General features: G+C 41.4%; 1 protein-coding gene across 1 annotated transcript in view; it reads left to right on the top strand.

Moving 5' to 3' along the window:
* Positions 1-616: 616 nt before the first annotated feature.
* Positions 617-22628, top strand: part of LOC110981655 (uncharacterized) — a 34517-nt gene continuing 12505 nt past the window's right edge. The window contains exons 1-21 of the mRNA XM_022239392.2: positions 617-922; positions 4500-4556; positions 7680-7769; positions 8463-8507; positions 9342-9449; positions 10619-10696; positions 13227-13304; positions 16102-16164; positions 16533-16610; positions 16908-17024; positions 17392-17445; positions 17842-17904; positions 18123-18221; positions 18717-18770; positions 19153-19261; positions 19713-19817; positions 20223-20399; positions 20810-20938; positions 21574-21752; positions 21914-22108; positions 22377-22545. Of these exons, the coding sequence (XP_022095084.2) occupies positions 836-922; positions 4500-4556; positions 7680-7769; positions 8463-8507; positions 9342-9449; positions 10619-10696; positions 13227-13304; positions 16102-16164; positions 16533-16610; positions 16908-17024; positions 17392-17445; positions 17842-17904; positions 18123-18221; positions 18717-18770; positions 19153-19261; positions 19713-19817; positions 20223-20399; positions 20810-20938; positions 21574-21752; positions 21914-22108; positions 22377-22545 (2134 nt within the window). The 5' untranslated portion in view covers positions 617-835. The remainder of the gene's footprint in view (positions 923-4499; positions 4557-7679; positions 7770-8462; positions 8508-9341; positions 9450-10618; positions 10697-13226; positions 13305-16101; positions 16165-16532; positions 16611-16907; positions 17025-17391; positions 17446-17841; positions 17905-18122; positions 18222-18716; positions 18771-19152; positions 19262-19712; positions 19818-20222; positions 20400-20809; positions 20939-21573; positions 21753-21913; positions 22109-22376; positions 22546-22628) is intronic.

The following is a 22628-nucleotide window of genomic DNA, read 5'->3' as shown; positions in this document are numbered from 1 at the left end:
GCAAAGTGGTTGCAAGCCTCGTGCACAGTCGTGTAACATAACCAAGCAATGAAGCATCGAAAAGAATGAACAAATTCGATGTTCATTAGAAGGGTGCAGATGTTTGCAATTATTGCTTATTTTCAATACATTCTGCCATTTACTTTCGAGAGGTACTGTACATGAGCATGTAAAGTATGGGCATCACAACGCTATTTTTAACCTCACTGCATAATCACCTGCATGTACAGGTCACTACCGGTCGTTTTGGATGCTGTGATCGGAGTTACAATTCTCCCAACCGTATCCCAACAAACTTTGATCAAATCGTCTAACGGAGTTTCGTGCATAGCTTCGTTTTCGAATCATTGAATATGGTAATTTTGCCTGAGCACAAACACCCCTTTTTCAGTTCCTCCGCTCAAAGGATTAAGTGCATATATGTTTGGAAAACTGGAAGCAATCAGCAGAATAATTAGAAACAGTTTACATTCATCCGAGTCGTAAAAAAAAATTTGCAGCCTTTCATTTCAAAATACTGTTAAAAAATTGTCAACTGCATAAACTTTTGTGAAAGAAAGTAGTTCCAGTGAGCTCACCAACTACGCGAATTGGTGAGCTCACTGTGATTCGGCCCAAGTGCCGATTCTTCAGGTTTGTGGCTGAAGGTTTGCATGTTCGTTTCCTCGGCAGAATGGCTCGTACAAGCTGAGATTTCTCCCTCGAAATCTGGCCGAATCTCTCCTCCTGCAGCTGAGAGTTGGCCCAACGAGCCCTCTGAAGACGGGAGAGGGTGGAGACTCCTGCGTCCGTGAGAACGAACTTTGGTTTTATTAATTTATTTGTACAAAATAAAATGAAGTATCGGGAAGTTATCGAACGACACGTTCTCGTGTGTTGCCTGCTGGTTCTGTTCGTCTGGACGGAATGGGCAAATGCAGCGGTAAGTACGGATGCTTTTCTCCTCATTTTGCAAAATTTGGCACTTACATCATTTTCAGGAATGTACTAGTTATGAATGTCTAACCTAAAACCCTCACGTTTAAGTTTCAACGTAATATTCTGCCAAATTGATTGAGAGTGAAGCAAAATGGTTGGGTGAGCATTTCAGTGGTGAGTTTTTTGTGTTGTTGAAAGTGGGCTGAATATGGAACTTTGACGACGATCCCTGAATCACAGGGCTCGCACGTTCTAGCCGCCCATGAGTGCTGCACGCACGACTTGTCTTGAGGTGAACTTCGAGTCAACTTGGCCCATTGATGTCCTTGTTTTCGGCTACATAAATCTCTTTGTTCAAGGATAATAGTCAGTATTTTGGTTCGCTGCACTTCAAAGCGATAGTTGATAAAAAGAGCTAAGTGGTTTACAATGGTAAAATACACATCAATTTGTTAGTTAATTTTCCGCCTCGTTTTGTTTCACACTTGGTTTTTTTGATGGCGGGCCTCTGACAGGCTTTTTTTCTGGTAGGAAAATAAACCTTTAAAGTGAAATTTTAGAAGTTCTCCAACTTTCAGAAATTTTTCCCTTTCACCTTATTTTGTTCTGAAAAGAACACTGTCACAATTCAAACGGTGAAACTGTAAACGTTGATTAAATGTAGGCTTATGTTCTGGCTCAATATAACTTTAAATAAGGGTAAAATGATTATTTGTTTTGTAAAACAAGTAACTGCACATACATGAAGGGCCTTCTTTTATGTTTAGGGCCCTCTTCATATCTTAGGGCCCTGTTCCCGGTAAGAATTCAACATTTTCTTGTAACATCATCCACAGAATTACTCACTGCTTTGTTTTGTGTAATAAGAATACTTTCCCAGGCTGAAGAGGTAATTTGGAATGATTTATGCACACCTTGTGAGATGTTTTTAAAAATGATTGAAACAAAAATGTATAGATGTTCTAAGATTAAGGGCTGGCTATGTAATTTGTAACTTAATTTACTGTTTACTGTTCTACTTGAAACACTAGAAAGAAATTGTAGAGATTTTTATCGTTTTCATTGCAATTCTGGTTAATTAATTAAGGGAGAAACACACCATAAAGAAGTAGGCATATTCATGTTACATCCTTCCTCATTCTCGTGTACTTGCATTCCATCCATGTTAACCCACAAATATTTACACTAATATTTACAGTTATTATAGTGGCCAAGGAGTTAAATTTAAAAAGTTGCCCTCAGGAAGAAGAGAAAAAAAACCGTTACCAACCCCCTTGGGAACATGGGGTCATCTGGTTGACATGTGGGAATGTGAGGGGTTGGGGTCGGTGGGTAGGTTAAGCTCAGTCCATACCAAACCCATGACGTTCCTAGTCCATCAGTCAGTGATGGTGATTATATTATTGGACCAGTGCCACTGCTAGTAGCAGCACCCAGCCGAGGTTGCCAAAAATCCTGGCCCATTTCCCCCTGGCCCAAGAATAATAAATGAAACCATATGGGGAAATCAAGTGACCATGACTTTGTTTGTTCACAAGATCCAGAGTCCTGAAAGGAAATTCTAAATATGTTAATTCAAGTCTTTTCTTTTTATTTCAATTTAAAGTCAAAATTTGAAAGCTAAAAGTTCGGAAGTCCAGGCTTAGTGCTAGTGGTCACTGGTCCCCATTTAAGATTTTTTGTAATTTGCCACCCTGCAAGATAAAGCACCAGTGACTGCAAAGACATCAAATGCTTGAAGAAATTTACCTGCACAGTCAACTTGTGGGACAGGAATGAATGGCTTGCTTTGCACTTTCTCACACTTCGGCTGCTTCGCCAGACTCACTGGCCTCCGATGGCATTACAGAGCTCACAGTTCTGGTTTCTGCTTGGTCTGAAATTACCAAAAAGTGGTCTCAGTTACTGTAAAAGGTAGCCTTTGGGGTCTGAGGATGTCATGGTGTCAGGGGATTCCGACGTGCAGGTACGCAGCAGGGAACTGGGGCCCAGAAAAGATCTCAAGGATAACACTCAAGCTTTTTGTTGATAGTGATCATATTGTGCTTGTGGGCTTTTGATAAAAAATGCTGTACCATGCATGATCGGGTCAACTCAGTAGGAAATTGAAATTAAAATCTTAATCCTGAAGAAGTGAAGAATGACTAATTGTCAAAATAAGCGAAGGGCAATCGTGACTGTGATAAAACAGAATGCTAAATGTCAACATATTGTGTACACTAGTTTACATGTATTTGCATCTGCAAACATCCCAGTTTGTCAGTTTTTTGCTGGTAATTTTTTTAAGAAAACAATTTGAAACCAATAATAAGAATTTGAGTTTTAAGTCCTGCCCAAATGTTAGTTCTAAAGCCACCAATGAGTCATAATATTAGAGCATTTTTCAAGAGGGGGTCTGTTTCAAAAGGAACAGGTCCATGAATTGTCTTGTCCTACTACAGGTCCACGGACAATTTACTCAGACGACAACCTTGTCTATACAGGATATCACTGTCTTTTCTAGGATCGTCTAGACCAGGACCAGTATTATCACTGGCCCGTGCTCATATCGCATAAATAGTTTGGAAATCGTCTGGGACAAAAGAAGAAAAAAAAAACTTGTCCAGAGTCACCAGACTAGATTTCCTGGAACTAATGTGCAGTGATAACAGAAGTTTCAGTTGCAGCTTTAATGTCTGGTTTTCCCCACCCTTTACCGCCTCCAGTGTTTTAGAAAAGATATGTTATTCTATGTTGGTCTGTTCACTGTCTGCAATGTTTTTGTGACTACCATTCTCCCTATATTTATGTAAACATTTTACTTATAAGTTTGGAGACGAGAGAAACTTTGATAATTCTTTTTCCAGCAGTGCAAGTTTAACCCTCACAGAATTCTGTTAGATTACCCACATGTCAACTGGTGATGCAGATTTTACTAATTCATTTATTTGTTGTAAATATGTCTTTGAATTGATCACACAGAAATTAAAACAATACACTGAGTAGGCAGTTTATCATTGTGCTTGAATTGGTAGTTGGGGAAATTTTCCCAAGATTGAGAAATATTTTCAAGAGATGCTGGTGATGCATAGGATTAGGGTTGCTGGTTAACCCTCCAAAAAGTTGTTTTTCATTGGTTAGTGTGGATAATACTAGACTGACAGACAGATTTGTGGGTGATAAAGTAGACTGTGAGAAGATTACTGATGGGAACTGAGCTGTGTTATCCCAGTCTGGAGATTAAAAACCAAATCTGTGAAGGTAGATTACGCCAGGTGTGAGAGTGCTTGTGTGGATAAATTTACTCCCCCACATGGTGTTTCAATGATTATGCCACTGGGGCATTGATTTTCACCTTGACACATGTAATCCATAAGAAATTCCTGTTCTTTAAAGCTGCAAACATGGGACTGCTTAATGTGGCTCTGCCATAAACAGAATGACACAGTTCACCCAAAGAATGGATGAGCACAAACAGAGAAGTTTCGGTACTTGAAAGATTGTCTGTCACGACATGGATAATTTATAAGCTTAATAACGTAGATACATAGTACATAGAAAAATACATATGCATTTTCTTTTTTGTGTTTTCTTATCTACAGGCTTGCACAGGATGTGTGAAAGACAAATGTATTTGCAATGGAACGAAAGGAGAGAAGGTTTGTGATTTCATCATTTTTGTCCCATTTTCATAAGTGCAAAAAAAGACACAGTACAGAAACATCCAGTGATGAAAAGTATGTACATGTACACCTCCATGGTCCTTTGCTTAATAAAGGGATTACATGTAGCTCCAAATGGAGACTATCATAGTATCACTGTTCCAACAGTTTGGTTTTTTCTTTCCATTAAACTGATAATGAACCCATATCTGTGTTCAAACATGCCTTCATTTGCTGTGGACCATTGTAATGTCTGTAGCCTTGTAGGTCCCATGTTGTCTTACCTGGTTATGCAACCTTGATACCTGTAGTAAGATAAATTGGAACTCTCCAAAAGGCTAAGAGCAAGTGGATATAATATACCAATTGTCATACTCATAGACTCTTCTGGAAGTTACTGTGTCCAGTGTTGTGGTGTGCAACTGTTCAATGTGTCAGCTTTGACAAGTTGTTAAATGAAGGAAAATAACCATTTCTTTAAATGTTTGTGCCCTTGTTTGGATAAGTGAAAGCCGGTTTGTTTAGGTGGAGTGGGTTTATTGTGTATGTGTGAGGTAAATAGGACATAGGGATGTGTGTAAATAAAATTGTATTCCCAGACATCAGGAACCAGCGACAAGACACAAGGTCAATTTTTTTTTTGCCCAATAACAAATGCTCTTGTTTACTGTAAGAATTTGTTTATTTGGAGGTACACTGTAGTATTAGTAGTTGTTTGGTTGGCCAGAAAAGACCCAATGAATCAGTCAAGTAGCGGAGATGCACCTGTTGATCACTGGTTCCATGACTGAAGTAAAGTTAGGAAGCAGTTATCTTGCACTTGGTTCGGGTCAGTGCATTTTGGTTGGAAAAAAAAATGTGCACATCAGACCGTCTGGAATTGTTCCTGTCCAGTGCAATGCCAGTATCACTGGAAAGTGTAAAGGTAGCCAACCTTTACTTGGTGCTAAATGGCCAAATGATAAGATAAACCTTGAAATAAATGTAAAACAGCCAAATGGTGATGCCAAATGTAACTTAATCCTTTCAGGAGACCTTCAGAAGTTTCATTATAATGCACTTTTAGGAATCATGTGTGGTTGTACAGATGTTGGATAAATCCCTTGCCATCAGCAAAAATGTAGGAATAAAAACAGGTGGGACTATTAAGTTTTCCAGCTTATGACTCAAATTGCTTCAAGCATTTGCTGATGATTAGGGAAACCCCAACTCCTTAAAATTCTAAACTTGTTCTTCTGGGTTTGAAAGCTTCTCTCAGCTTGACATTTTGGCCTTGATCCTTGAGTTCAAGTGGTTGAGGCTTACCATGTTTATCACAAGTTCATGACTGAAATGAATACATCATGAGAAAAGGGTTTTGATTGAGTCGTAAAGGGCAGGTACATTTTCGTTAGTGGTGCTTGTTAATGTTATGTGTGCATTTCTCATTTTGTGCTAAGCACTCACCTTTCCAGGCAGAAGAGATAAGAATGTAGAGTCAATCAACAAATTGAAAAGTTTTGTTGATTTAAAAGACCATGTGTGGAAAGAAGTCATACACTCCAGTTTTTAGTTAGGAGGGGGTGATAGTGGAATGCTTTAAGGGAACGGGATGGCTGCAGTTCCTCTGATATAAATTGAGTAAATAACATAATAAAGTTGGTTGTTTACGGACTTGGCTCATTTCTGGGTGATACATACCTGGTTGGTCAAAGGTCCCCCTCATCAAACAACCATTAATCCAAGATATCAGGTGGACCATGGGGGGGGGTACAGACTAGTTAGGGGAGACCTGTGCATACTGCATATAGGCTTGATAATAGTTGAGCCTCCACTGGGACCACAAGGAAGCAATATGTACGGGAGGGTCCAAAGGGATAGCAAATGATTTGCAGACAAGTAATCAAAATTGATTTTCAAGGCCAGAGCATTTGGTTAGACTACGGTGCATTCTGGCTATCTGGAGCATTCCTCCATGCTCCAAGTCATCTGACTTTCCAGACATCCCCAGTGTAACAAGTCTAGCGTCTGTGTTAACCCAGTGGACTGAAAGTTTATTTTGATTAAGAAGGACTGTTTCAAGCACAGGGGTGGCCATTCAACAAAATTGGATCAGTTTGTTTGTGCTCATTACCACATACTGGAAAACTTGCACTAAACAACTACATGTACATGTACAGTGGAATATTTCACAAGCTCAAGAAGCATGGATCAGTATTCCATTCATTTACGAAGGTTTACTGCAGACATTCCCTCATGATTATTTTTATTGTGCAGCCACTATGAATAAGAGACATATATGTATCTGCCCCGAGTTGAAGTGTGCCCCCAAACGGCAAAAGAAAGATATATGGTAGTAAGCTTTTCAAGCGGGTTCTTTCACGTCTTCTGCATGTATGCAAAGACCATACTTTAAGGACTAAATGTGTTATGCGTACTCAGCTTGCTCCGCGTCAAACGTGGGATCACGTGCCATTGATCCCATTATAAACGCATAAACACGGTGAGTACTAAAAAAAATTTGTGCCTCTTTTGTTCCTGCCTACATCGGATTATGAACATTTAGACATGCTAAACATTCTCCTAGTTTATACTTGAGTCCCACTGGACCATTTTAAAGAGTTTGACATTGTGGACCTGTAGCAGTTTGCTGCTGTAATCAGTGATGACTGACCCTTCAGCTGATGATGGACAAATGTACCCATGATTAATGATAGGAAATAGATTAACAGGTGTTTGTGGCTTTCAGCAGCCTATTGGCAGTGTTGGGATATGTTTGTTGAGTCTACACTACAGCTTGCTGTTGGTCCCTTTGCACTGTTTTGCAGGTGCTTCAAACAATTTTGTTATTTTAAGGTAGACCTCTTTATAGCATGATTTAAAGACGATCCATGAGTTTCTCAGTTTGTGACCTTTCAAAAATCTCCTAATTGTCATTAATTTGGTCTAAATATGATAGATATACCAGCTATTCAAGGACTCAGCACACAGTTAGAATGACACTAAGAACATGATTTGGCCCTTTATTTCTCTTCATTGCTATGGACAAGTTTTCAGCACCCTGGGGGTCATCAGTTTTTTTGAGTAAATATGTGTTTTCAGTGTATATTCTGTTTGATTTTTTTTCCTGCTTATTTCCAGGGTGATAGAGGATACATCGGTCTTCCAGGGCATGTGGGGCAGCCGGGATACCCAGGTCCTGAGGGTCCTATTGGACCCAAAGGAAGCAAAGTAAGTTGATTTTTTTTTGGGGGGGGTGGGGGGAGGCCATGATACCATGACACGTTTTTGATAGGAAGTTGAGAAAGTGGGGGGGGGTTCTTTATAAATCAGTGGCACTTGGTACAACTGGTAGGGGGCCTACATGTATATTGTAGTCAAAGATAAATTTTGGAAAGAATGTGTACGTGCTTAAATGGCCCACTCATTTTTCTTCTGAGAGGACAGGGTCCAGTTACTAGTTACTTGAGTGCTGAACTATGATAAGTCAAATAGTTGTGTCCTGGTGACATGTTAAATGAAGCATCACAAGTACTCTGCCGAAACAACACTGTTTCCTTCCCAAAATGCACTAAATTTCTCTAGAAGCTCAGAGCTAGTGACCATCAAGTTCATGCCCTAACTGTAACCCAGATCCACCAGCAAAATAAACACTGAATCACCCAAGAAATTCTCCAGCGGTCTATTTCTGGGCCTTTCTAATCAGGATAGCTATAGCTCATGGAATACAACACCCAGAAACAATTTACCGGGCCACTGAGGGTTGACCTGACCCCAGGAGCGGCAGTGGAGTAAGGGTTGGGGGCAAGAGGTCAAGCTAACACAAAACAGATCCTTGTTTGAATGACAAAGTTGCAGTACCACACCTTTGATGAAAGGTTCATGGGTGTGTTTTGTCTTCTTCCCCCCCTTCTTCCCCCCCAGGGAGACACTGGCTCATCTGGTGCTGTTGGACCCAAAGGCTACAGAGTAAGTGACACCAATAATTAATGCCTTCATTCATAAAGTCTCCCAAAAAGCAGAATGAAAAGCTGTTTAGCAAGTTCCCCCCCCCCTGAAGTATTGATTCAGGATACAAATACTCCGAAACTTTTTGACTTTTTGACAATTTTCATTCTTGAATCATGAATAATTTGACAGTATCTTTCAAGATAACAAGGTGATCCTTGAGTTTTTCTAGATAGAGTAACAGTTAATGGCAAGGCACACTTCTGAGTGTAACAGGTTGGTCTCACACTCATCACATTTTCTATTTAACCTTGCGCGTCAGGTGGTCTTTTTTTGTGGCAGTCGGTATATCCATTTTGGAGAATTGTGTCGCAATGGTGTAAATTTTGTTTTTTGGAAAACAAAAATTGTTCTAAATGGTTTTAAATCCCTACCTGGATGTCCTTTGCACCCTCAAACCATTAAATTTGCAAAGAAACCACAGGAAAGAGTAGTAAGCTTGTGCCCAACTGCTGTTGTATCTTTCAGTAACAAGCCACATGCAACAGACTTAGACTATACCCTACTCTACTGCCAAGGCTTAATAATGACGATGTGTGGAAAGCAACGCGAGGAAAGAACTTTCTTTAAGGAAATTCAGATTAAAATGTTCTCATTCTGCCTGTGCACATGATTCTTCCTGTTTTCTCTTTAACCATGTTTGCTGGTGGCAGTGCTTCTTTTCCTGTCCGTTCGAAAAACTTTGTTGTTTACCCCGTTGTCTGTACATTGTAGTAGCTTAATGAAGTTCTGGGGTGGAGGACCATCTCACTGCGTTAAGTTCTAATGTTATTCTCCTTCAACATTCTCTCACAGGGAAGTCAGGGCGTTCCTGGTTTTCCTGGCAGCCCAGGTCTTCCGGGACTCCCGGGACCGGAAGGACCAATCGGAGAACCTGGAACGCCGGGATGTAACGGAACAAAGGTTGGTCCTTAAATGCCCCACAAGAATCCCTTAGTATCGTGTAGATATTTTTTGCCCTAATAGTTTCTGTAAGACCTCAAGGGGTGCCAATTGGTCATTATTCTGTCCTGTAAGATACAGGAATAGACCTTTAGGCCATCTGAAGGAACTGGGAGGATGTGACTTCAAACTACAAGATGTTTTTTGAAAACGGAGATGGGTTTTTTGGTTAGGTTTTGAAAGTTTTGAACCATCCCCACCAAATGATCAAATTGCGTGACACCTTTACATGTGACATTAAAATCAACCTTGCAAGGTTAAATGTGCAAAGCCGTGGAAACAAAATGAAAGACTGACTGACAAGTAAACAAGCCAACAAGGCCGGCTGGCAAGTGCAACAAATACCAGAAAAAAAAAGTCTGAATGTTGGTTTACAAGATTGAGGGCGCAATTCTTGTTTTGTGAATGGTCAGAAGAGAGCAGGCTCTTGTTACAGAAATCAGGTGGTCCTTGAAGCCATGAAGGTCAGTTCACAGGCCCTCCAGACTGAAGTATTTGCACTTTCACTAGCCACTTGGAGCAAACTGGAACCCAAATTGGCTCTTACACTGCCAGAGGGGATATCCACTCGAAAATTAAGTAGAGGACTGTTCATGTAGTGGATGATAAGTACCTATCACTTTACTGCTTGCTTTGCCAAGAATAGCTTACTTGGTTGCTTTCGTGTCATCTTTGAAGAGTTACTTGTTCTTTTTTAAAAAGATTAACTAGGGTGAGCAAATGGGAGAGGAGGGAATTTCTTTGTGTTGAACATACTGTACATAATTTATGCTTGTATGTTAACAGAAAGTTTGGTGGCATTGGAAACAAGGGAAAGTTACAAAGAGATCCAGTTTCACATTATTGGTTTAGAAATGCCAGAATTATTGTAGTTTTCATCACCTTCCTATGTGATTCTTGAAATAAAGTAAAATCTGAAACTAATGTTAAACTGTCCTTGACTTATTAGGATATTTTGATTTAATTTACACTTGCATATCTTGGTTAAAGCATGTTAAAGCATTTGACGATCTCGATGGCTGTAATTTAATAAGTTTTTGTAGGGTCTTACTATTTTATTCCCCCATCCTCTGGATGTTCACCTCACTACAAACTAACCTGAAAGTGTTGTCTTTGCTGTTAATCTTCAGGGAGATCCAGGAAGACCAGGTCAGCCAGGCACCGGACCTGCTGGACCCCAGGGACCATCAGGTCTCATGGGACCAAAGGTAAGCAGGGCCTTTTTGATTTGGCAGACAACTGTAGCAGGCCAAGTATAAAGGGATCAGTGTGTCTGTGCATTGGTCCATTTTTTGTCAAAATGGAAGCCGTGTGTACATGTAGGTGTGTTGGCAGTATGCACAACCAGTTTTTAACAGAATTTGCACAAAATTGTTGACCAATCAAAGCAATCCAATTGTGCATTCAGGAGGGTACCTAGTAATAATGAAGGAACACTTCTGTAATCCCCCTGTAATAACGATAATCATGAATTCTGCTTGGTCATTAGCTTGGTATAAAAGTAGACCTTAATTGTCCTGCCCTGATTAGTTGCAATTACAGTTGCCCAGATTACATGCCAAATATAGTCATCACAGTAAAAAGTTGCTTTAACTGAGGTGGAGAGCAAAGTACATGTAAGTGGAAGGCGCAGCTGTGTACTGGACTTGATCAATGGATCTCACAAGGTGTTGAAGCAAGTTACATATAGATTGGGACGGATACAAACTCAGACACAGACTTATCTAAGGCAACAAGAGAGATTGATGACGGACTAAGATATGACTTCACCTTTTAAAATGGAAGTTTTTGTGGTTTCGCAAAATTTGTCGGGGTTCATAGACTGAAAAAAGAAAACTTGTGAAAAGTTTTGGTGTGTCCTGGCTTTTTTTTCATTTTGCAATGGCAAACTGGCTTCTTCTGGCCTCTTTGACTCATGATGAGGGGGTCAGTTGTCTAATGTACCATAGCTACAGGAATTGAAATAGTTCTCAACATTGTCCTTGTCTTTTAAGCCGTGAAATGTCAGGAAGCAAGAAGAGTGTACATGTACATGGGGAAAGACAAGCCTTCATATCAAATTAGCCATTATCAGGGAGAGGATAAGATCAATTGTAGTCAATCTTGCAAAAAAGTGCACACATCATGGACACGACCCCATGACCTATCTGGGCTTGTCTACCACTCTGGCAATGGTCCCAATGCCAGCCCATCGTGTGGTGCTGAATGTCTGGGCCAAGTGTGCGACTTCCTCCAGATGTAACTGGCTGTAAATTCTCTGCTTCCTGCCTGGGGAGATTAGACCCCAAGTGAGTAATGCCTCCCCGACCCTGACTGACCAAGGGAGTAGGGCTGAGGCAATTCAAATAATTCACTATTTGAATATTCGATCTTCAATTTGGTCGAATATTCAGTCGAACCGACTGGGAGATTGTTGATGAACAAACTGTATCTAGGAGTATCTCCAGCAACGATTTAGCGAGATTTAAGAGATGAACAAGACTTCTTTCCCTGTTGAAAACTTCTATTCCTTTTTATTTGTTTATTGAATAGTTTACTTTTTTAATCGTAAGATTTCTGTCACTTTTCATTTGAATCTGTTTGAAACAAGCCTCCATAGTGTAATTTTTCTCATTTGAAACAAAAGAAAATTTTCCCTTTTCATTAATTTTGCATTCAAATATTCAAATTTGAAAAATGATTTTTGAATATTCGACAATTGATCGACTATTTGATTATTTGGATATTTGGCACAACCCTACCAGGGAGTCGTGTCAGGATATAAGGGGGGGGGGAGGAGGCACCCACATGTTCCTAGATCCCTCTAGGGATCCAGACTAGACATAAATAGTAGGAGTTGACAGTTTAGGGGGCTCAGGTTGTGTCATGCAATTGGATATGTCACTTGGAACTTTGTTCACTCTTCTGATGTCCAACAAATGTCTTGTCAGGAGCAAAAACAATCTATTCCATGAGTTGTCAAAGTATTGAGCCTTTCTGCATCTATCTGCAGTGAGAGTAGTCTGACACAATTTATGTGTAGTGTTGGAAAGCTAATGAAAAATTGATCCTGACTGAAAGAAGTTTTTTCAACTGTACCATTCATAGTTCATTTGATTGAGAAGACTCGACAAGAAGGAAAAAACCTGGGTTTCTGCTAGAGGGCCCAGTTTTTGTTCTCTCAGAAATATGGATTTTTTTGCCAGCCTGTCCATTTGGGCGTTACGAATCATTCCCAGATTCTCATTTCAACTTCATATCCGGGGTCGTCTCTTACAAAATAATAATCACTCACACTGTGAGCCTCCCTTCTCTGCATGATGTGACCTGATCTCAGGCAGCTGGTCTGACTCGTTAGAGACACCTGTTGAGCAACCCTGCCATGATATGACCTTCATATATTACCAGTCATATATCTGTGACTGGGGGATCACTGGGACAGATCTATGCAGTCATTGCATTAAAAAGTCAAGGATTGTGCTGCACTGACCTTTGTATTTTTTCTCTGTCTGTTGAGACAACTTGTAAGCCCATTGAAAAAGAAAAAGAAAAAAAAATCAAACACATTCTCCAAAATTGCATTTACCAATGCAAAAGTGGTAATTGAAAGCTGTTATTTAAATCACTATGGAGATTTCTAGTTATCCTGTTCCACTTTGTTGAATTCCATCTATTTTCCCTTCAAATTCGGGTTTCATTTGTTCGACTGAACTAATTTTTAAAATTATATTGATTTACCTTCTTTTTTATCCTTTTAAGGGTGAACCAGGGGAACCTGCTGTAAATTTACCCGGCAACAAGGGTGATCGTGGATCCCCTGGACAACCAGGGCGACAGGTCAGTAAAGAAATATTTTTCAGCTCACTTATGATATTTGCCATAGGCTGGTAGGAATGTCACAATTGCTTGTGTTATTCTCTAGTTTTTGTCAGTCAGTGGAGCCTACATGATTAATTACTGAATGGATGGTACATGGTGTCACTTAAGGGCTTACTTCTGGGGAAGAGTGAGATTTGTCTAGATTTTCTCTGTTTTCAGGATTTTTTCATCAAGACTTTCCTGATTTCAGCATTTTTCAAACAACCCGTTTGCAGAAGTTGAAATATTCCAAGTAACCACCGAGGTCATTTTACATATTATAAAAGTTGATACACCTGTAGATCACGAGAAATGTGTATTCTATGGGATGCCTAGACCCTACATTGCCGTGTGGCCCGCAAAACTTCTCGTGGTAATTTCATAAGTGATTAATTTTTTTCCGATGTCACCCCTGTTCTGGGTTGGGAGTTCATTATACTTTTGAGTTAGACAATGTAGGCCATTGGCTTAATGTAGCACTGCAACAGTTTCCGAAACAGCGCTTGGATGTCAGTAAGCTAAGTAAACTCTGCTAATCTTAATTTCGTGTGTGAGGCAATACCATGAAGTTAATGTTTTGTCACCATTTTCACGAAGAGGCAAATTTTTCACTGAAGAGTGAAACCTAGGTTTCAAACGCTTTATTTTCCCTGTATTTAGCATACCTTTGACTTAACCAATGCTACTGGATGAAAGAAGGGATCTTAAATGACACAAAACTGCCAAATAATAATTATAGAATTCAATAAGAAACAAATTCGCCTCTACATGAAAACTCTAAAATTCACGCAACTTTTGTCTGTTTGTGAAAACACATGCTATTTTGCTATAGCATGTGCCAGGTGCAACATTGTTACATTGGTGTACATTGCTGGCGTCAAATTTGCCTCTTCCTGAAAACGGTGAAGTGAGTTTGCCCATGAATTTGCCCTTTATTGCCAACGCTTTATCTATGGAAGACAAACTCGCCTCTTCGTGAAAACGCAAACTGCGGTGTAGTTGAAATTTGCCCTTGGCAGATCTTTGTGATTTGGCTTATGTCAGTAGATTTGGTAAAAAATGATTACAGCAAGTAATTGCAGAATTGCAGAACTAGATTTGATTTTGCCAAAAAACAGAAATTTGAAAAAAAAAAAAGATTTTTGGCCAAAGTGTCTCTTTGTGAAAATGGTGACAGTTTGAGCAGTTTCATTCATTGAAAATCTGCTGGAACAGTTGAACAAAAGATTGAGAAATGAAGTGGCAGTGGTGTTAACATTTTACATATGGCACACACCTGTAAATGTTTTGCACCTTCTGACCTAACATGTCAAGAATGACAAATTGCTTTTGATTTCTGCAATTATCTTGGATTTATTAAAGAATAATCAGTGCAAACACTGTATATACCCAGCCAGAAATGAGACCGAGGGGTACCCCCAACATGTCCAATCCCTATACACATTCCAGACTATTGTTACTTAACACATCCCCCCAAGATGTCTGAAAGGAATTCCCCAGATTCCTGCCAGACAATGACCAACACAAAGCAGGGGGGTTCTCTCCGTCTCATACCTTGCTGCATATGACACTGTATGCCTGTAACAGGTGCACAAGGGTAAGACTCTACTGTTCTGAAGGGGGGAGGTAGGGGGTATTGGAACATTGCTTATTAACTTGATGCTCTTGAAGTGATTTCATGTGCCTTTCGCAGTAGAAGTCATCTGAGGTCAACTTTTGCCCTGCCTACAAGACCTAGGCCTGTTGGGAATATCAGGGCATTAGCCCCTCTGTTTAGTTTCGCTGGTTATAAAACCAACCCTTAGCAAAGGTTCTGTTTGTCCTTAGAATGGTTAAACATCATAAATCATTGTGACATTTAGGGTTGTTGGGAGGGATAAAGTTGGCACCTTGGGAGGGTCACAGGGGAGAAAAAAAGCCCAGTGTGATTATATGCCCACACCTCAAGTTCACACCATCAATGATTTATGGAACAACCAAGGAGATTGGAGGAGGTATTGATTGGATGTGCCCATAAGTCTTTGAAAATATATCTGTTTGCTCAGGAAGAGGTTTGTAATGGCTCAGTTTACTTGGAATATATCAAAATAATACAGACACGATGCTGATAAAACATGACTGATGTTTCATATGCCACATGTCTTGGTTCTACTGTTAGTGCTATAACCTGGCCCAGTGCACAACAACATGTTTCCAACGTAATGGTGTCCCAGAAATGACACGTGATAGGCTCGACTGTGAATTTCCCAGAGCAAGGGCAAAGGATTTATGTAAACATCAGTTAAAGGTTTATCTAAGGCAGCACAGCCTTGTGCCTGAGTTGGATAACCCTTTGTCATTTCCCAAGATTATGTCTGACCTCCAAACCCTTGCTCCTTGGGGGAGACACCAGGAGAGCATACATCCCCTGGGAATGAAACATTCACACCATACATAGTTAAGCTCCGGCTAGCAGAGATAGTTTTCTTGACTGGAAAAGTCTAAGTAACCACTCTTGAAGGAGATCTGAATCAGTGACTTGAGAGACAGCTTGAGGTTTAAAAATTGTGCAGTCATGTTCTCACTCAACCTAATTTCTTGTGGGAGGCCTAAACTATCTGAAATAGGCTTTCTCGTTTTTAATAGACCTCATTACTGATAATGCTAAACAAAGTGTGACATCATCAGTACATTGGTCTATTGAGGGAGGACCCATCTTACTTTCAGCAAAGAGAGGAATGTGTCAACACATGACCAACTTTTTACCCGAGTTTGTGATTTGTCTTACCCTTCACAGGGTCCCCCTGGTCTTTCAGGCCGTGATGGATCCAAAGGAGATCGCGGACCCCAGGGAATGAGTGTAAGTTAAACAGTGACTCCCTCTGATCAAGTCAAATTGATTGTCAAGATGAACAAAGAAAACAAAGAAATTGACTAGAATGGGATTGGAACCTGTGACCTTTTGAACACTGCACCATATCTTCCAGTCATGCTTTTTAGGTTAGTTCCTCTGTTTGGTTTTTTGACAAACTGATAATTGGAGTCTGTTCATGAGGTCACAAGCTGACATTGTGGTACATGTATTGACTTTTTATTTCAAAACCTTAAAATCTTATTACCCGTAGTTTAAAACACTCTTGTCTCATCAGATAAGTCTTGTAATCTCAATCCTATGATTGACGTAAATAGCTAGATGTTTATATCCTTGCCATGTTGGTTTCGTTTCAGGGGGAGCAAGGGCTCCTGGGACCTAAAGGAGAAAAGGGTCCACCAGGTGTCGGTTTCTATGGACAGAAGGGAGAACCTGTAAGTACATATACGAAGATCCGTCAGTGGCAAATATCCTGAATATATCTTCTTTGGTGCTCAATTTGGTCTTCGATTTGATTCCTTCACATTACATGTAGATATGTCGGTAGAAATTATTACACTTTGAAAACTTCACAGCCGTTCATTTTTTAGTGTAAATTTCAGTTTAGATTGGTAACGTAATTGTTGATGTTCATGTCTAGGGATCTTGGTGAAGGGTAGAAATGGTTAGGCTCACATTACTGCGACGCCAAAATCTTCAGATGTCGGTGATCCTTCTTCTTACCTTTTCAGGGAAACCCAGGTGTTCCAGGTCCTCCAGGTGAACCCTGTGGTAATGGCACTCGCCCAGTAGGAGGCAGTAACGTCTCGGAGATCATACCAGGAGACAAGGGTGACCGAGGCAACCCCGTGAGTTTCTTTCCCATATTGGTCGTGACTGGTTGCGGTCCCTGTGATCCACATGAGCTTGACACTGAGCAGCAGCAAATCGTATAGCTGTGCCAATCTTGCCCATCTGTCACATCTCAGATGAGATCAAAATGAGACAGTAACAGTACCCATGAGAAAACTCCAGTGAAAAAGTGCCTCATTTAATCGTATCTCCACAACCCGTCCACGGTCATGGACCAATTGTGCACGCGAATCAGGAATGTTTTTAGGGATTTTGAAAAGAGTGTTCCCTTGTTTGATCGGAATGTTTGGAGACCTACTGCAGTGGACATGGTGTCTTTAGATATCCCCAATGACATTATTCTTTCTTTCTTTTCTTTACAAGGGTCCCCGTGGAGAAAGAGGAGAAAAAGGCGAGAAAGGTTACCCAGGATTTCAGGTAAATGGGGATTTGTTGGCACAGGACCCACAGTTCTGTTACCTTGAGTTTCAGCACAGTGATCCAAATTGGTTATAAACCAGTCGCAAGTGGTGTCAAGACATTTTGTTTCTCTCTTTTGCTTTTGCATGAGGAGATTTTGAGCATGAGAAGTTATTCTTCCACAGCTCCTCATAACTGACCCCCTCCCCCATCACGTTCTTGAACTCAAATGGGATGTAGTCATGTTTGGAGGATTTCACAAATAATTACTAAGGGGACCGTAGCCACCAACAGAAGCTGTTGGATTGTCCAACTTATGATAATCACAAATGAAACCCCTTTGGAACACTCAGTGAGGTTTTTTGTCACTTTTTTGTGCATTTTTGCCTAGATCTCTTGATTTTTTCTTTGTAGGGCCTGAGAGGTGACGATGGGATGAAGGGACCCAAGGGAGAGCCAGGACCCACTGGAAGGATTGTAAGTCGCTCCCTCTTCAACTCTTTTCATTGTCTTTTGCTTGATGCATGCATCACGTTAGACCAACATTTCTCAGATACACAGAGATGAATCACAAAAAACGAATTTGCCAGACAACTGAGAGCATTTCAAGTGACCTTTGAACTAATTTCGCAGTTTTTCATGGATTTATCTTGAAAGTAGACTTGACAGTTACTGATTTTACTCCCCTTCTGTAGGGCAAGCGGGGCAAAGATGGACCCCCTGGCCCCCCGGGGTACGAAGGTGAAAGAGGACCCCCTGGTGTACCTGGTGCCGCCGGCTTCAATGGCCCACAGGTAATCTCCCTACATGGCAAATACAGGATTTGCCATGCGGTAATCAAAAATCCTTCAAACAAAGTTGTCATTGGAAGTCATGCAGAAGACATGGAAAATGGGTGGAAAACAGGATGTCTTGGAATTCTACTGGAAGAAATACGTCATGGAAACTGTAAGAAATAAAGATCATACTAGGGTTATTTCTTGATGGGATAACAGAATGATAAATTTCCAGGCTATATCCTTGTCGGTCTATATTAGTAGCTGTGGCAATCTTCATAATACCAAACAGCCTTTCTCTGTGAAATGGCATTAAATGTCATGGAAATTGTCATTTTAGCCTTGGAAAAGTCTGGAAAAGTGTTGGTTTCCAGATTTCTGTGGGAACCCTGAAATACAGTGCATGTGGAAAGTGCCCTCTGGTGGCAGCAGTCAGAAAGTGGCAGTCCGAGCTGTCATGAGCTTCATTCTTAACCAAACAAAGCAGCAGCTTCCTTTTCATTCCTACTCCAGGGTCCTAAAGGCGATAAAGGTGAAAGAGGACGTCCAGGACTTCAAGGACCACCAGTAAGTGATTCCTACCCCCCCCCCACCAAAAAAAAAATCCCTCGATTTGTTTTGTGGTAGATGAATGGTGAGTGTACACTGTAGATAGGTTCATATGTTTTAAGTTACATCTATAAATTTAACCAAAGAGAATGGATCCAAATTTGAAGTCTTCATTGTGTGTTCGAGGGAGCAGACAGTGGGGATTGCCTTTCTGTCAACTTTACACTGAAGGAACCCACGGTAAATGATCATCGTATCCATTAAAAAGAAGTCAATAATTTTGGCGTTTGGATGAGTTCAGCTTCCCCAAAGCATAGCGCTCACATCTACGCAGTAGCTCTATACTTTGCCATTAAAAGATGCATGGGTTTCTAACCACAATTAATGTTTTTTCCTTCAGGGAGAATCAGTTGACACCCCAGGGATAGGAAACCCAGGGCCGAGGGGCCCACAGGGGCGAGACGGACCTCAAGGCCCTCCAGGACCCCCAGGAGAAAAAGGAGCCCGAGGTAGGCGTCATTTGAAAGCTTGGGTTGATAGATGCAACGCTTCAAGCTTTGGCCACTGGTACTGATTGCGTTGATGACCCTGACCTAGCAACCATAATTGGGATGTCAGTATGAGGCTGCAAGTGCTCCCTCACTTTCATCCACTGGGCTGATTCAACACAAAGAACAAGTAGGGTTTCAATTCCATGAGTCCAGGGCTGACTATTGTGCCTACAAAGTTGCCATGCAAAACAGTGTTGTTAGTGTATTTCAGAAAATAGCTGAGTATCCAGTCAGATTGTTGTCTTGCAAATGTTTTCAATGATGGTAGAAGATTCTGTCCTGTAACATCTCTCCTTCCCCCACTGTGGTGACGTTTTGAAGCTGTTGTAAACTGTGCCAGGAATGTCTCGCTGTCTGATCATCACCTGGCATCCGCTCTTACAGTTCATTTTTTCGTTCCATTGACCAGGTTTACAAGGCATCGAAGGCAGACCTGGTAATCCGGGGCCCCCAGGTTCCCCTGGCCAGCAAGGTCCTCCAGGAATCGGCGAAAAAGGCGAGCAAGGACCTCCAGGTATGCCTCGCAATTTCTCCATCAACGTGCCCTTCTCATAGTTTCTCTTTGAGAAGTGACATCAAATGAACCCATTTCTCCTGACTGGTCTTCCAAAATGGCATCTTATGAAAACCTCTCTTATTTTTCTGACTATTATCAGTTCCTTCTCCACCAGATGGTGTTTTGGGGATAAAACAGTAGAATTTTTCATTTGACGTGATACACATAATCATGGTTGATCAACCTGGCAGCACCTGATTTTTTGCACTTATATGGGTTTAAAACCCTCAGGGAGTTGACATGGTTTATAGGAATGTTTCTGGGCCCTGTAAGCAGAGCAGAGTAAAACCCATTGAGAATCCGTACCCACTATATAACGTTCTCTATAAACACAATATCGTTAATGTTTTTATTTCCCAACAGGAGTACCAGGTCCAGCTGGACCTTTCGGACCTCAGGGTGTAGCCGGACGAGAAGGACCCAAGGGAGAACCAGGCATGACAGGCTTGTCTATGCAGGGTCCTCCGGGCATGGATGGCATCCCAGGACGACTGGGTAATCCTGGACCCCCAGGACCCCCTGGTTCTACAGGACCCCAAGGTCTGTACATGCTACCTACTTTATCAATCTGTAATTGGGGGCTGTCGTACAGTGATTGCATGTGGTCGTGTTGTATTGATTGTGTACACAACGTAATGAGAGACTGCATGAACTGTTAGTTTTCCATTTCTAATATGAACATATCGTTGACTTCCATGTGAGGAGCACTTTCTTGATTTTTTTCAACTGAAAAAAAGAAATTGTTTTTTCTTGAAATACTTGTTTGAATCATTTAAAGTGTTTTAGTGACCGTGTGGAACAGTCTGTCAACATTGAAATGTATTTTTGAAAGACTTTAACGCAAGATGTGATGAATTGTCCTAGCATCAGCATGCAAGTTGATGCATTCATGTTACTGCCAGTCCTCATTAAATTTTTTTTCTCTGCCCATTTTCTTGTGCTTCCTGCAGGCTTCCCCGGCATTCCAGGCAATATTGAAGGTAGCATCGGCCCACAGGGTTCCCCTGGACCACCAGGCCCAGAGGGTGAACCTGGGGCTACTGGCAACCCTGGACCCAGGGGCTTCCCTGGACGAATGGGTGAGTAGCCCGGAAACTTGGCTGAGTGGGTGTTATGATGTTTGCTAGAAATTACACTGGTGAAAATGAGTCTCGTCTGTCATCGGTTGCTGTATCTAGTCATAGCAATTTCCACTACATCGTTCCAATTTAAAGGATCCAGGAAATTAATTTTTCTTAGAATCACTTTTTGTGTATCTCTGTGCTTTTCTTCCATGTATGAAGACTGTTTGACATCTTTTTTTACGTGAACTGACGGGCGCACTTTTTCAAACATTAAAAATTGACCAAGTATTTCTGGACAAGTGTATTCTTTGCCAATTTGTGCAAAATAAGAGGCTGGTATAAGTGGTAGGAACTTTCAACACTTTAACACAGTGAAGGCAACAGTAATGCTTCCAGCTTTTTTTGTTTTTTAGACTCGTCTTAGGGAGGACAACCGGCAAAGATTGTTGTGTGTTTCTAAAGTTACACAGCAGATTAGCTTTGGAGCCATTTGTCAAAAAATGAATGTGCGTTTGATGAGTTTTGTTGACAATCTTGATTTCCACTGTGAGATTATAAATTACCAGATGCACCTTGCTTCCAACACAAGGAAATTCCCCATGCAGTTTCCATGCTTGTTGTAACTGGTTTATTCAATTGATGACTGACAGGTGACACTGGGGAGCCTTGTGGGCCATGTCCGTCGGGCCCCCAAGGTATGAAGGGAGATCCTGGACCAGCGGGTGCCCCAGGACGACCTGGACCTCAAGGCTTTGATGGACCTCAAGGATCTCCTGGACAGCAAGGACTGAGAGGAGATCCTGGTGTGGATGGAGACCCAGGAATAAATGTAAGCTTCTCCTGCTGATTCTTGGGTTACGGTTAGAGCGTCCTCTGTTCAATGACAAAACATAAATGGCAAACAGCACACCGCTTTATAGTTTGCCGTGGTGTTGGGATCAAGAATTAAATATTGAATATTGTTCTTCCCTCCCCCACCCCCTCCCTCAGGGACCCATTGGTCCTTCTGGACCCCGTGGACAGAAGGGTGACCGCGGAGAGCCAGGACCCATTATCCAAGGCCAGAGGGGAGAGAAAGGTGACAAGGGAGATCGGGGGTTCCGAGGCAGCGATGGATCCAAGGGGGCTAAGGGCCTGCCGGGACCACGCTGCACTGCACCCAGCAACATCTCGTCAATGCTCAAGGTAATCACTACCAGCTCCTGCATATAGGCTTTGTGAGGCCCTGATGGAGAGCAATTTTAACCTGGTATTGACAACCTCATTTGGCTAGTTACATTTCTGTGCTCACTGTTCTTCGTAATTTGTTTTCAGCCAGTTAAGGTAGTTGTCTACTCGGAAGTTAACAAGATTTTTTTGTTTTGTTTTGAGAGGCTGCTCTAGTCCAGTCAAGCTTGGTGTTTCTTGTACTTCGGTCTTGAGTTAATTTCCTTCCCAAACTTTCAATGTGTAGGGTGAGAAGGGTGAGCCAGGATTTCAGGGTGACCCAGGAGCTGCTGGGCTACCAGGCAAACAGGGAATACCTGGCCAGAGAGGTGCCTCTGTGCTAGGGAACCCAGGCCCACCTGGTCCTCAGGGTGATCGCGGAGATTTTGGACCTAGAGGCCCACCTGGAATGAAGGGTGAGTCTTCAGCTACGGTTATTTTTTCATTCGTAAATGTTCAATCACAGATCGCATTTCAGTTGTTCCACAGGATTTTTGTT

This window comes from Acanthaster planci, linkage group LG14 (assembly GCF_054643075.1).
Source record: "Acanthaster planci isolate LZ-2023a linkage group LG14, COTS_SCS, whole genome shotgun sequence".
Lineage (NCBI taxonomy): Eukaryota > Metazoa > Echinodermata > Asteroidea > Valvatida > Acanthasteridae > Acanthaster > Acanthaster planci.
Note: the sequence above shows the minus strand (reverse complement) of the source record. Positions and strands in the feature narration are given on the sequence as shown.